Below are 14837 nucleotides of genomic sequence, written 5' to 3' on the forward strand. Positions count from 1 at the left end.
AAGGCCCAATATTTAAACAGAAATGGGACTGTTGCTTATGCAAATTCCAAGCTTTTGTTTTCCAGGAGGGAAATAATTTTGAACCTTGGTTCTGCTTCCTAGATCACTTGTAGTTACTTGAATGATTGTCAATGTCAGCCATTCCTTAACATGTGGCGAATATGTCCAAGAGCACAGGGCCAAGTAGAAGATACCTATCCATCCCATGGCTTTGCCCCCTGTTGCTATGTTACCTGTTGCTGGCATTACTCCTCTGTCGGTCTGTGCAGGGTCTCCGGCTGACACTAGGCGGAGGACAGGTGGGCAGTGGTGGTGGGGGGACTGAGGGCAATGGGGGCAGGTTCCTTCGTCCTTTCCCAAGCCCCAGGGCAGAGCCTGAAGCTGCCCCCTGTGTGTGGTGCTGGAAGGTCCGCTGAGGTTTGGGGAGAGGATTAATGGAAGGTGCCCCTGGCTCAGTGTATACATTCTCCTGGTCCTGCCTACGTCTTACGCCACCCCTCACCACGTCCAGTGTCCCAAAAATAGGCTCTGCCGCTCTCCTCTCGGCCTCCTCCTGCTCTTCCTTGGAAGGTGGGCTGAAGTAATTGCCAGGCAATACCAGTGGAGGTTTGCTGGGGCTCTCCTTCATCGCTTGCTCCAACTTTTTGATGTGGGTCAGAACGGACTTCTTATCCTGGGTGCCTTCTGCGTCTTTCCCACTGTTCCCTCTCTCTAATTTTCCCTCTTTGCCCTTTCCAGGAGCCTCTGGGGATTTAGGCCTAAAATCCCCCAGCTTGCCTGCATTCTCCTTCCCAGAGTCTTGTCTCTCCCAGCTCACAAACCTCTTATTATCTCCCCTCAGGATATCAACAGTTTTGGTCTCCTTGTTTCGCACAGTTTCGGGCTCCTTCCTAGCCATCAGAGGAGAGGACGCAGAACATTCTTTTTTACCTTCCCACTGGGATATTTTGTCTCGTATGCTGGCGTTAATTTTGAGACCAGCCACGTTTTTGGGGTGTTTATTGCTGCCAGCCAGTCCGTTCTCATTGGTCCGGGGGTCCATGGCCGTATTCTTTTGGGCAAGCATAGTGCTACGCCCCAGGCTGTCACTTAGGTTGTCCAAGGAGGACAATGGGGTCTTAGTTTCCCCGTCCCGCTGCAGGCCCTGTCTCTGAGGGACTGCAGTCGGAATCTCCCCTATCTTCAATCCGCAGCACTGAAGCCTGCAAGAAGAACAGAAATAACATTACAGAAGCTGCTCATTGGTCCTTTACTCACAAAGGAAGCTGGCCATTGATGGATGTCAGCGGGCGTGGTGTAGATATACAATTGGATACCCTGTTTGTCATGTACTATACAGTAGATCAATAGATGGGAATATCCAAGTATGATGATCTGGGCAGGAATGTCGCTACAGATACCCTGTAGTGACAAATAATAATCTTACTGCACAGCTCTACATTCAACTTGTCCTGGGACCACCCATCCTGTAGGCTCATTCTGACACTCCAATATTCACACAGGACAATGCTCATCCATATGTAACCCATTTAATAATTACTTTGTTTGCAAGATAAGAAAGTGACAGTTATAGCCTGAATGTCTGACATTCCCTTTGGTGGGATAAGCTGGAACATTCTTTTCCAGACGCTACAGGAGCAATAGAGCAAAATCTCTCGAGACATCATCTGAAACATGGTACAAAGCATGTAGCAGCACACACCACTAGATCGGAATTTTCATAGCAGATCCCTTTTTGATAAGAAATCAGAATGCTAGTTTAGCTGACAGTTCAACAAAATGCCAGTGCTGGTGCTAAAAAAGCACCAGCACTTTTCCTGATAACGTTTAGAATTTGTTGTGGTCATAAGCGGTACATTAAGTGCTTGTTACTCCATACCTGTTGCAAAATATCATGCAGTGCACTTTGATGAAGAGTTCTTGTGAAAGCCACAAGAATTTCATAAACAATCTATAGATTTTATTAAGGGTTATTTATAAGTCATTTGCAAACCTATTACCCCACAATTTGTATCTTTATATGCTTTATAAAATATATGCCTTATGTGCAATATATTTTAACCCTGGAGCAATGTGGTGAAGCAACTGTATGCTCCATCAGCTTATACCACATTCTTTTTTCAGGAATACTGTCATTTTAATATGAGGTATTGAAAAATAATTAATTATATACATTTTTCACCTCTCCTGTCATTTCACAGCTCTGCATGGCACTCAGCCACCAAATACAAGCATTACAAAGTGAATGCTTTGCCTTATTAGGACCACCACATTGATCATCCACAACCTCTTTAGTTTCCAAATGCAAACTGGCATATTGAACTAAAAAAAAGCTAAATATTGTTTATTATGGGGGTTATTTTAAATCATTCATTTACCCATCAGATTGAGATGCTTTGATAACATTGTAACCTTTTTTTACAAAGATCTTGATCCATTACAAAGATACCCTCACTCACACAAAATATCGAGGGTGTGTGATTCTATTATAGCTAGTGACTACAATACTTTCTTTGTTGGATTATTTTTGATAATTTTCCTGAACACGCAAACAATGGCCTGTGATGTCATACAACAAAAACCTAATTTTAAAGGGGTTCCTGGGCACACCAGAGGAGAAAACTATGTCCCCCTGAACACAGTGCAGAAGAGAGAAACTCCTTGTTAGTTTTTATTTTGTAAAAAATGAAAAGTAGCAAGAGAAATTGAAGAAGTGAAAGAGTAATACTGAAAACCTAAATAAATTACTCTTGTGTTTTGCCATGAATACTTTCTTTTCACAAAACAATAGATGACACACATGCTGTTAGTTCCATTTAACCTTATTCACGGAATGAGAAACATTAATTACAAACCCACACAAATTAAACATCTTATGGACATAACTGTATCTTTCTATGGGGTGCATTTGTTGTTTAGTGTCTCCCTTTGTTGGACATTTTTGCCATTTTTGAAAGACAATGGCATTTGGGAGCAGATCAGGTTTATGTGAATTCCCTCTGTGTTTTTGTAACCAGTGTTTATTCAAGACATGATGACCATACTGGATTGGAAATCTAGGTCAAATGCTTCAGCCAAGAAAAAGAGGGGAGGGGACAATTGGGGAGAGAAGGCAATCTTCTTTTCAGCAAAAAAAAAAGACTATTTAGTAAAAGAAAAGTCCAGCCCACAAAACAGATGTTGTGGGAAGGCCAACTTTCCCTGTGAGTAAAGGGCCATAACAGGAGAACTACCGGGAGTCGAGGTAGAATGGGCATAGGATTTGAGAGCAGCTTAGAGTCGATACTCAAGAACATTTGAAAAAATGGTCTTTTGCTTGGCCTTTTTAACTCCAATCTAAGCCAACCAAACCAGTCCAAAATTGTGAATTACACACGAAAGATAACATAAAATGGCAATGGTGTTTGGCTATAGGCTAAATATCAGAATTTCTCCTATAACATGATTTTCATGTCTTTATTTGAATTTGTATTTTGTGTTGGTATTGGCCAGTTTCTTAATGTGAAAACATTACTTTAAAAGCTTTGTAGAAGCTGTGATGTTCCCCTTCTGTCATTTTGTTTACTTTTGCCATATGTTTTCTGTAGGACTCTGCAGTTCTTCACAAAATCCCAAATCTTCCCAAAGCAACAAAGCAGGAAGTGGCAGAAAATTCTCAGTGTCAACCCAGGCTTCTGTACACAGATGAACTTCAGAGCACTGTGTTTTGCTAGTCCGCATTCCCTTGCAGTGATCTCTCTGATGACAATGTCCTGAAGATATTTTTGGAGAAGAAAATTCTATTGCAAATAGGAAAATAACAGAAAAGGCAACACCTCCTTTTTCAATACCCAAAACATGATTTGATAATAAGCAATTATAGAATTAATAGAAGATTTGAAGCATTCCAGTTAGGAGAAGGACATTTTTTGTCCAATTGGTGTACATTTTTACCAATATAGTAGTTTTTAAGACATATTGGTATTTATACTGTATGATATCATCATCAGATATCAGTCTTGAAATTTGCACATTTTTTTTCATTCTCCCATTTTAAATCCCCTCTCAGAATATGACTGCACCTTTGAATCTGTACGTAATCGAAGAGAAATGTTTCTTTAAAAGAATGGCTTTGGCCCTTATTATCCAACTAAACTCCGCAATTTACTGCGTCAAAGTAAAAATCTGTCTGGAATGCCAGCAGTGTCTCAGCCCCGAATTTGTAGTCTGCGTACCATCTGAATTCGGAATAGCCCTCTTATGTTGGTCAGCTGAAGGCTGCTGGCTTAGAGTTTAGAGTTCCCAGGGTTTTTGAAATTACAGTAAACAAGGATTTTCTGAAATCTCCCAAGCCAACGAGTGACATTAGCTGGGCACAGGATGCCAATGCAAGAGCCAAACACAGGAGCTAGAAACCCAGACTCGTTAGGCAGATCTCACTGTTGGGGGTTGACAGCGCCGGACAGCTGAACTACTGTGGTCATGACAAGCCACATTAGAAGCACTGTGTTGGACAAGCTTTCAGCTGTGGTCACAAAGCAGCATGTCAGCGGGCAACACTGGCAGGAAGGATGTCCCATATGGTTGCAGAGGCGGTACTGTCCAGTGAAAAATCCCAGAACTCAGGCACTACTGCAGTGGCTTCCTAATTACAGTGTGTGACAAAGCAAATGTCAGCACAAGAGTGGTGACAATGGTGGGTAGTACAGTGTCTAGCATTGCTGCCTTGCAAATGCTGATGCCCTGGGTTCGATTCCAGACCTGGGGCTCTAAACGTGTGGAGCATGCATGATCTCCCTGTGTTTGCGTGGGTTTTCAACAGAAAACCCCAGTTTCCTCCTGCAGTCCAGAGAATATTGGGAGGTTAATTGACTTCTGAGAAAATTGGCCCCAGGTGTGATTGTGTCTGTGTTTGTCTTTGTGCGCTCTGCATGGGACTGGTATCCGATCCAGGATATATCCTGTCTTGCTTTCCTGGATAGGCTCCAGCTCCACTGTGATTCTGATTTGGATGAAGTGATAAGTAAATGGATAGATGGAGCTAATTACATAGTTACATTGGGTTTCCCACACTGCATTGCAGGTTTCTGCAGTACTAGCAGAAAACCTGCTCTCTCCTGTTACATAAGCTATGAGCAACATATCCTTACACTTATATAGAGCTTTTCTTATTTCTTTTTTAATATATATTTCTTATGTATTAGTTTGTATACATAATACATAATATTAGTATGTATTATGTGTATATATTCTGTGTAACAAGGTTACATGTTGCTTCTTTAAATTACTTTAATTATACCTTATATTTCTATAGCACTTTTCTGGACACTCCACTCAAAGCACCTTATACTGTAGGTAGTGGGGACTCTACTCCACCATTACCAATGTGCAGCCCCACCTGGATGATGCACAATATTAACAAAGTATTAGTATTCGTATTAACATAATTACATAGTTTAGTAGCATTAATTAGCATTGCCAATTTGAGTTGAACAATCAGTGAGAATAACAAAAAACTCGCATGAAAATAAGACTGGTCAATGCTAGTTTATATCTTAACACAAAGAAAGCAGGAAAATCATATTAGTTGTGCTGTATACATCATATAGGTTAAAGGTTGAGCTACTGGGCAGCAATATCCTGACAGCCTTATAGGAGTTCTTCTTATTACTGTAGCTGACATTGTTGGATACTTGGGAATCAATATTTAACCAGAAAACTACTCTTGGCCCATTCAATACATCCATTTTACTCTTGGTTACCTTCATGCTATAGAAACGCAGTAAAACCCAATAAAATACAGGACAGTTGTAGTATCCCACAATATGGCCACAATGTGCCATCTCTTTAAAAATCATAAAGAAACTTACCATAACATTATACTACTGCAACATATTATAGCTCTTATTTCAGACATTTAGTGCTAGATGATGCAATTAAGCTAAGAATCTGTTAAAGTCTTAACAGCTTTTCTTAGGGACTATTCAAGAAACAGCTTCTTACTTATGGTATTTCCCTAATCAATACCCCTTAAACATCTTCAGATAATTGACTCCTAGTAGTTTCATGGTGAAATTATCTTTAGCATTATCGTGGTGCTTTTCAGTTTCTTCAGTCTGATCCCAGAACCTTTCCTAAAAGGCATGGTGTTGTAGTCTGTGCTGCATTCTAGCAAAACTACAAGGAAATAAAGTTCCCTTTGAAAAAAGACCAAACTTAACTGCTATTTCATCTGAATGCACTTCGATCACCTCTAGCACGTCTTCACAATTTCTACCCGAGTTTGGTTTACTTTATCATAAAAGGGAGCTCTGAGGCTGTTGCTTCCCCACTCCTCCCATGCTCACATTGCCCTTACCCGTTCACAGATTGGTAGATGCAATTTTCAGAATCCCGACAGAGCAGTAGCACCCTACCGCCAGTCATGGTGTTAGCAGCAGGCATCGTCAGCACACGCCTATGGGTACAAAACAAAGAGAGAGATATAGGTCAGCCTTACACTTACGGTCATATTACCCAGCCTGTGTTTAAGGTCTTGGGAAAGAGTATCATTTAAGTACCAATACTGCCACACATTTTGACGTCCTGATGGGTGGTACAGTACAGGCACTAAATTGAACCCTATGGAAGGGATGTTGATGTTGCTTTATAGTACTTTACAAGCTACACAAAATATATACAGTGCACAGCCCACATTTACACTCGGGCCAATTTTTCCAGAAGTCAATTAACCTACCCATATGTAACTGGACTGTGTGAGGTAGCCAGAGCACACAGAGGAGACTCATGCAAACACAGGGAGAACATTCAAAGTCCACAAAGACAGCATCAGGTCAGGAATTGAACCCAGAGTCTCTGCACTGCCATCTTAAGTAAATAATTGCCAATGATGGTTTTCAAACTAATGTGCAAAAGCTTACATTTAAAAGCCTACATTCTTTCACTTGTACATTAAAATATAAACAACCAAATTCTACCTCAGTTAGGTGCTGGAAAACAATCAGTATATTATCAGACCCCACCATAACAGTTACAGTTATGTAAAAGTACAAATGGAAGAAACCTCACAGGATTCAAAACCACACTTTAATTCTGTAAAGAGTGGTTTATAGAACAGCAATTATTATAACAAGTGATGGAAAATGACAGTCAGCATTTGGCAAGCCACATTGATGTCTGAAAAAACACCAAGTCAATCTCAATGTAAATGCATTTTAATAATTGTGGAAAGTCAAGTGCATTATATACATATTAATTCTGAACCACATCCAGCCCTCTGCAGTGCCAGTTGGATAAAATGTTATTTCTCCTTCAAAGCAAAGTTATTCTTCAAACACATGGAAATTGTGACAAAGTACAAAGTGCCTCTGACATCAGATTTGTAGATCCAATTAAACTGATGTGATGTGTAACATCACCAATAACCTCTTAAAAAGTTGCTGGGGCACAGTGATGTGTTAAAACCAATATAAAGTGATAAAACAAGATTCCAGAAATGCTCTCACCAGAAACTTTAAAGGACACAAAAAAACATATTGGTGTTTCTGGTGCTTGAATTTTTTTTTTGAGTCAAATGGAACACCTCTGAACTAAATAGGTTTATAGAATGCTTATAAATATATGCCAAAGTGTACTCCTTATTCTTTGGATCTAGAAAGCAAAACAACGGTTTGCATTCTGTAGGCATGGAGTCACTCTTAATGAGTTTTTCGCATGTTGCATCCAAAAATGCAAAATGGAAAGTGAAGATATACTACTGCTTCTCTTTATGCCAAGTGTTTTTCACAGATTCAACTTTGGGTTGTTGTATAGACATTGTTAGCATGTCAAAATGGTACCCAATCCAGAACTTGCAACTGGGCAGTGCAGCAACATCACCTTAATGTTAGACTGTGATTGTGACGATGTTGTAAAGAATCATTTTAAAACTGCAAAATGTACAATTAACAATGGTGTGACATAATATAGTGGTGTGACATACCAGGACATTTAGAAAATACATCAAAAGCACTGTAAGCAAATGCAAATTGATATACTATCAAATGGTGACATTACTGATCAGTGGTGTGTGAACATTGTAACAATGTAGTTCACTTACAACATAACAGAATTATATAAAACTGAAGAGATGGTTTAACAACTATAATTATAGCTGTTATTGTGACAAATGTAGTTTGACAACTATATAACACAATTATAGTGTGACAAATGCCAGCATACACACCCTAATTCCAGCCCTGCAAAAGTATCACCTTATCTTTATGTGTATTAGGTGGTCTGTCTTTATCTTTCTGAGCCCATCAAAGAACTTAGTATTTTAATAGTATTTCCTTTTCAGGGAACACAACATGGTCCTCTTTGTTCTAGGTTGTTCTTTAATTTGATATACTCACAAATGTCACTAGATCATCACATTTACCCTTCATATTTTGCCTTCATTAATCTCCAGACACTAGAGTATTCACCTGATTAGCTCACAATCTTGCTTCACTAGTAACTTCAACACAATTGGACATTCAAGTATTCAATCAGATTAATTCTGTTCACCACAATAACCACTCCAACACTTCACAGATACACTTCACTGTACACGAGAACCAAACTCTACCAGCAACTCTTCTGGTCACGAACTTTCAGTGGCTGATCCTGTTTGGCCACGGACTCCACTCTGTATGTACCACTTGTGTTCCTGACAAAGGAGAAGGCAGTTTGCTTTTTTCTATCTCAGCCCTCTGGGCCTTCCACTCAGTGTGCAAGAACTCAGAACTCAACCTGTGCCATTCTCTATCTCCGCTTTGAGGAGAAAGTATGATGCTACCTTGCTACCAAACAATTGCTCCCTCCTAACCCCTACCTGGACAAAGGAGCAAACACTTCGTAAAACAATTTACCTAACAGCAAATATACCTTTTAATTGTTTACCTTTATTGAATACGTTCCATGGGGTTGACAGTTCAATTTGTTGACTTTATCAATGCTCTTGAGGATTTTGAATACTTGCAATTAGTTATTTTAGCCTGTCAATGGATAACATTCTTTTAGGACTCGTAATGTACAGAGAAAATCAATAAACCAAAATGAAGACTACAGAGGTGTATACTCAGGAAAGCAAGCAACTAGGATGAAAGTAAAGAAAATTCAATTTAGATCCATTGAAGAGAGATTGGGCATCTCAAAAGCCACAAGACGGAATGTCTTCATGAATAAAGAAATTATACAACTGGTAAATGACCAGATCATCAAAGGACGATGAAGTTTGTTGAAGACAAAAACTAGGTCATTTGGTCATTTAAAATTGCAGGTTGCTTCTCAGAAAGAATAGGAGTATTAATAATAATAATAATAATAAACTTGATTTGATATAGCACCTTTAAAGGTGGCTTCTCAAAGCGCTTTACAGAATGACAACAGCAATAAATAAAAAGAATACACAAGATAAAACACAATTACAATATATAGAGGAGACCATGGATTGTGGTACTAAGAAAAGCAGAGGGGTGAAGAATGGAAGTAAAGGCTCTTCTAAAGAAGGTTTTGAGTCTGGATTTGAAGGAGTTTAGAGAAGGTGACTCTCTGATATCCTTGGGGAGAGAGTTCCAGAGCTTGGGGGCATAACAGGAGAAGGCCCTGTCACCCACACAATGTAGACGGGCTTGGGGGACAGTTAGGAGACCAGAATAAGAAGAGCGAAGGTTGCCCCGGTGTCCTAGCCACATTTCCCCCTGGCCTTTACCAATCATGGTTTCCTAATAATCATCTAAGAAATGGCTTATTTACTATGTTCTCCTTCCCACTGATAGCTGAGCTTTCTGGCACACTTTGGCTGTTGTCGCATCATCCAGGTTGGTTCTACCACCAGATCATGGTGGGGGAAGGGGAGTCCCCATTACCTGTCATAGGACCCACAAAGAAACAACAGTGGCTGCAGTTAAGGCTAGTCAAAGCATCTCAAAGTTCTCTGGTGATGTGCAGTAGGGTGCAGAAGTGAAGCAGTCGTTGCATGTGACCGAATATTTTACTTAAAAGATTTACACTAGTTTAGTTTGATTTATCTTTATACTTATGTTCAGCAGATATGGGGAGATTGTATACAACAAACGACAATGTTCCCATATGTATGCAAAATTATATCCAGAAGCCAAATCAGAAATGCCACACTTTTGCAAAGATATTAATCTTTTGATCTAAAATCTAACATATATATTTTATTAGTACACAGCATAAATGACAAATGTCATGTATTGTTGCAATACATAAGCTTTTCACTGTATCTGCTTGCTTTTCTCTGGACAGATTCCAGAGCAACCATATCTTTGTTGTCATATTATGACCAAAATTGTGTAGAATATCCTCAAGGAGATCTTACTAGCGCACTGTACATTTACTGTATAATATAACATCCCTTTGGGCGGTGATGCAGTGTTTAGTATTCCTGCCTCACAGAACTCGGGCCCTGGTTTCAATTCGAGACCTGGGGTGCTGTCTGAATGGAGAATACGTTCTTGTGGGTTTCCTCCGGCGGCTCCGGTTTCCTCCCACAGTCCAATGACATACTAGTAGGTGAATTGGGTTGTGGAAAAATCAGCCCTGGTGACGGACTGGCATCCCATCCAGGGTGTACCCTGCCTTGCACCCACTGCTTGCTGGGATAGGCTCCAGCTCCCCCATGTCCCTGAATTGGAAGAAGGGATTAGAAAATGGATGGAAGTATAACATCCTTTGATTCAATTCTATGCTTTAACAATATATCATTATTATAGATTGTGTTTTCTATTGCTTCTTCATGCTGAGTAAAAGTAAATGATGTCAACATGAACTCTTGTCATTTTCATAAGAGCCCTCTTCAAGATTGGTACTTCCTATTTTTTGCAGCTTTTGTTTATGTTTTTGTTATTCAAATGTAACATTTTCCACTTGTCTACTTTAAATGTTAACTGTCATGTTTGCCCTGTCTTTAATTTTATCTAAATCTTTTGGAATTTCATTTGCTGTTTCTACAATGTTAAATATTGGCATGGTTGCAAACATGACTAATTTCCAAACTTTATCAGAATCTAGATCAGTGAACTTTTATATATATTAGAAGAGCAGTGGTCCTAGTACCATGGTACTCCACTAATTATATTAGCAATATTTGAGCATTCTCCCCTCAACTCTGTTTTCTATTAACGAATTCTATATCCAAAAACACATTTCTCCAAAAGCCTCTCACCTTGGGAAATAACTTGGTAAAATAAGTTATTTTTTAAAGCATACTTGAATCTAGCTAAATAGCCTGTGCTGGAGCATGTCATGTTAACCACATCTAATAATGAATGACCGCAGAACCCATTTTGTTTGACCGAATTCATTAAAATTAATGTACCTTTTCATTCCTTGCATTTTGTTACTGTAGAATAATACTTAAATATATTAAAGAAATGCCATTTTAATTTTATAAAAAAATATAATTTTAACAATGTTTCTTGGCCTCTGCCAATATGAATCGGTGTATCTTTCATTCTTTCTTAGCTAGATGTTAGCTGGGACAGAGCAATTGAAAAGATCATTTTAAAGGAAGACCAAAACTGTTTTGTTATACCCTGGCATGAACTGCAAGGAAATTCTGCTCAATCTTTCTTGGAAATAATTACCTCTAAACACATTGCAGCTGAGTCTCATCTGTGTTAAAAACGCTGAGCTTTGAAATGCTGCAAAGCATTAAGTGCACATTTAAAAAAATAAATTGAAGGCAGTTATTTCTGTAAAATGGCCCTGAGTTTCTTCTTTAATTTCTTATTCTGGGGTAGTTTTACATTTTTGCTGTTAATCAAAACATATTTCCTAGTATTTTTTTTCCTATTCAACACTTTCTCTCTTTTTTGATCTTTCTCTTTGCCTCTTCTGAAGAACATGTGAGCAGCCTCTCTTTCTGGATTCTTTCCCAGTGCATCAGATGAGTCAAGAAAACCCCAATCCCTCCCCTCTCACTGCTGATGCTTAACCCTCCTTAAATTTGCCTCAGCCCCCACTGAGAGTGGGGAAAGGGTTGCATCAGCGCATTAAGGTCCTTTGGGGAAAAAATGGCTTTCAGCTGTGATAGGTCACATGCTCGATAAAATCGTAAACTTTTCTCTTCTGAGAACGAGAGAGGCTGAACAAATGAAAACCAGAAGACTGCTGTTGAGTGGGGCCTGGAGAATGTACATAACTCCAGATAAATGAAGAAATATTTTGGAATGCTAGGCTGTGGAGGGGGGGGGGGGTTTGTTTAGTACCTCTAAGGTACAGAAAGAGAAAGTGCTGGGCCTCCGTTTGGAAGCCTTAGGGTGTGAGCAACTACAATTACAGAAAGAAATGTTTTTTAGGTTGCACGGTGAATGGCTTTGGTGTGGAAATTCTCATTAGTTACACATGAAGGCAGGAGTATGTGGTAAAAAAAAAATTAAAACTGTTTAACGCTAGCAAAGGTACGTATACCTGCAACTCCAACACATCCGACAAATGTCACATATCTCTTGAAGCCACGTTAGTAGATGACTAGGTTAAAAAGCATTAAATATCAAATACTTGAATATTATGGAAGAAAACTGTAGTTTGCGATTCAGGTTTTGGGTTGGAGATTATACAGATTACTAAACTTTGTTTGAGCTGCGGAATGGAAGTTATTGAGTTGGAGCAGCAAAAGAAAATCAGATACAAAGAAAGGGAATGGGAAAGGGTGTGAGCCCGTAATCATGTAAAGCAGTAAATCTGACAACATTGCCATTTTTATTGCTTCTGTTTCTATGGTAACTTCATTTTCCTGTTGAGAATAAGTCCAGTCCTGGCCACCTTTTTGTTAAAACGTACCTTTGTTGCACCATGGCAGAAAAAAGGGCTGTTTCACACTGAATTAGTGGAGAGGCACCATCTGCTCTGGCCTATACAACCCTTTAGGGCACTTTGACCTCTCTGACCCCTACCTGTCTCACTCTCTTGTTCCCTCTCCCTGAAATCTGATTGGTTTGACAGAGTGTGTAGGTCTTGACAGTAGAATGTTTCAGTGGCCTGATGCAGAGAAACATCCAAAAATTTTGGAAAGTTTTACTGTTCTTTAGTGAGTTTTAGCACTGCTTTCAGTAATGCTAGCATTTTTTTTTTACCAAGGATAAAAATATAGTTTGTTATTACAGAGACGCACAATGATTTAAACAGTTTTACATAACCAAGGTAAATTCTTTTAAAAGGTAAATTTACTGTTTATTTTTGTTTCTATTCGGTCATTTTCAGATTAGCTAAAGTTATTGGCCAATTCCCTTTAATTAGTAACAAACACCTCAAATTGTAGCTTGCAGATCAAATTAATAGCCGTATAAACCCCATTATAAATCCAAACTTTTCACACAAAACTATAAAAACTGTGCCCAAAATGGGAAAATGTTGAAATTCAAAAATGGACCATATGTGGCCTAAATCAAATGACAAGAAAAGCATGTTATAAAAACAACATAATGCAAAATGGTATTAACATTCTGGGGTTGTGCACAATAGATACTGTAGATGTATTCAAAGTAAAAAATGCAAAAATTGGGTAATTCTCATCTTGCCCAAATGGTTGCAAAGGAACCTATTGGCTTCAAACTTCATCAAGCCATTTCTCAGGGGATCCTACAGAACCTTCAAAGAAACTGGTCTGGAAATTAATATCTATGCATCTAGTTCTTTGTCTGAGACCTGAGTAAGTACTCAAGGCTGTGCATGAGATCTTTCGTCTGGACCTTGTCTGCGTGCGGAGTTCTTTGGTTGTTTTTGTTCCCCTCTATGGACCTATGAACTCATCATTGGCATCTGTGCAAAAGAATTCACTGCACGATAGTGTGGAGGGTTTTGCACTGATCTTCGTTTCTCCAGAAACTTGCAGCGGTCCAACACAAAGGGTTTGTGTGCAAAGATGTGTGGGCGTCTTGAGCCTTCGACCAGCTGCATGCACATCACAAATCCCCCCTGTCCCACAACAGCCACCAGCCACTACAAACAAAGACCAGGTCCAGCACATTAAGCAACTGTAAGATTATATAAATTATAAAGTATTAAGGACATAAGATGCTTCTCTTCTACCATCTACAGTAGCTTGTTTGGTTTTCAGTAGCTTATTGGGCTATTGACCAGGGCCACTTCATATCAGAATTTGTAGGCAGTCGAATGCGAGTTTGTGTCAACATGGAGACTTAACAGTGCTTTCACAAAGTTTATGATTTTGTGCTTAAATTTGAAATTTGTAATTTTTTTCTATAACGTCAATGAATTTATTTTGTTACCAAAATTGGATAACTGGCCTGAGAACTTGGGACTACGGTTCCCTACAAGGTGATACAAACAACCATGTTCACAACAGTGGACAGAGAGAAAGAAACAAGTGAGTTTCACCAGGACACCTGGAGGTTGGGAGTGTCGGTAGGATAATTGTATTTAAGGGAGTAGATAGATTGAGAAACATTAGGATAGAGGAGAGAGAGTCCACTGAAACCGAGTGAAAAGATAAGATAAGGTCACTTTATTGGCCATATACAATTTCTTGCATTAGGAATTTGTCTTTTCGCATACCCCAGCTTGATCTCCATGAGACACACAGAAGCTTGGGGTCAGAGCGCAGGGTCAGCCACTTATACAGCGCCCCTGGAGCAGTTGGGGTTAAGAACCTTGCTGAGGGGTCCAACGGAGTAGGATCCCTCTGCCAGCCACGGGATACGAACCTTAGCCACAGAACTACCTCACTGCCCAAAAAAGAATCAGTAACAGGGAGGAAGGCAGTGTTAGCTGGGTATGTCCTATGAAAGGCAGACTACAGATAGTTGAGCAAGAGTAACACAGACAACTGTTATTGCACAACTACTACA

At 39.4% G+C, this 14837-nt stretch overlaps 1 protein-coding gene across 3 annotated transcripts in view; it reads right to left on the bottom strand.

Moving 5' to 3' along the window:
- si:dkey-82f1.1 (DENN domain-containing protein 2A) overlaps positions 1–14837 on the bottom strand; it is a 73597-nt gene that overhangs the window by 33062 nt on the left and 25698 nt on the right. For all 3 annotated transcript variants that reach the window (XM_015353113.2, XM_006633682.3, XM_015353112.2), the window contains exons 2-3: positions 6338–6436; positions 234–1202 (exon numbers count right to left, since the gene is read on the bottom strand). In XM_015353113.2, the coding sequence (XP_015208599.1) occupies positions 234–1202; positions 6338–6436 (1068 nt within the window). The remainder of the gene's footprint in view (positions 1–233; positions 1203–6337; positions 6437–14837) is intronic.

This window comes from Lepisosteus oculatus, chromosome 7 (genome assembly GCF_040954835.1).
Source record: "Lepisosteus oculatus isolate fLepOcu1 chromosome 7, fLepOcu1.hap2, whole genome shotgun sequence".
Lineage (NCBI taxonomy): Eukaryota > Metazoa > Chordata > Actinopteri > Semionotiformes > Lepisosteidae > Lepisosteus > Lepisosteus oculatus.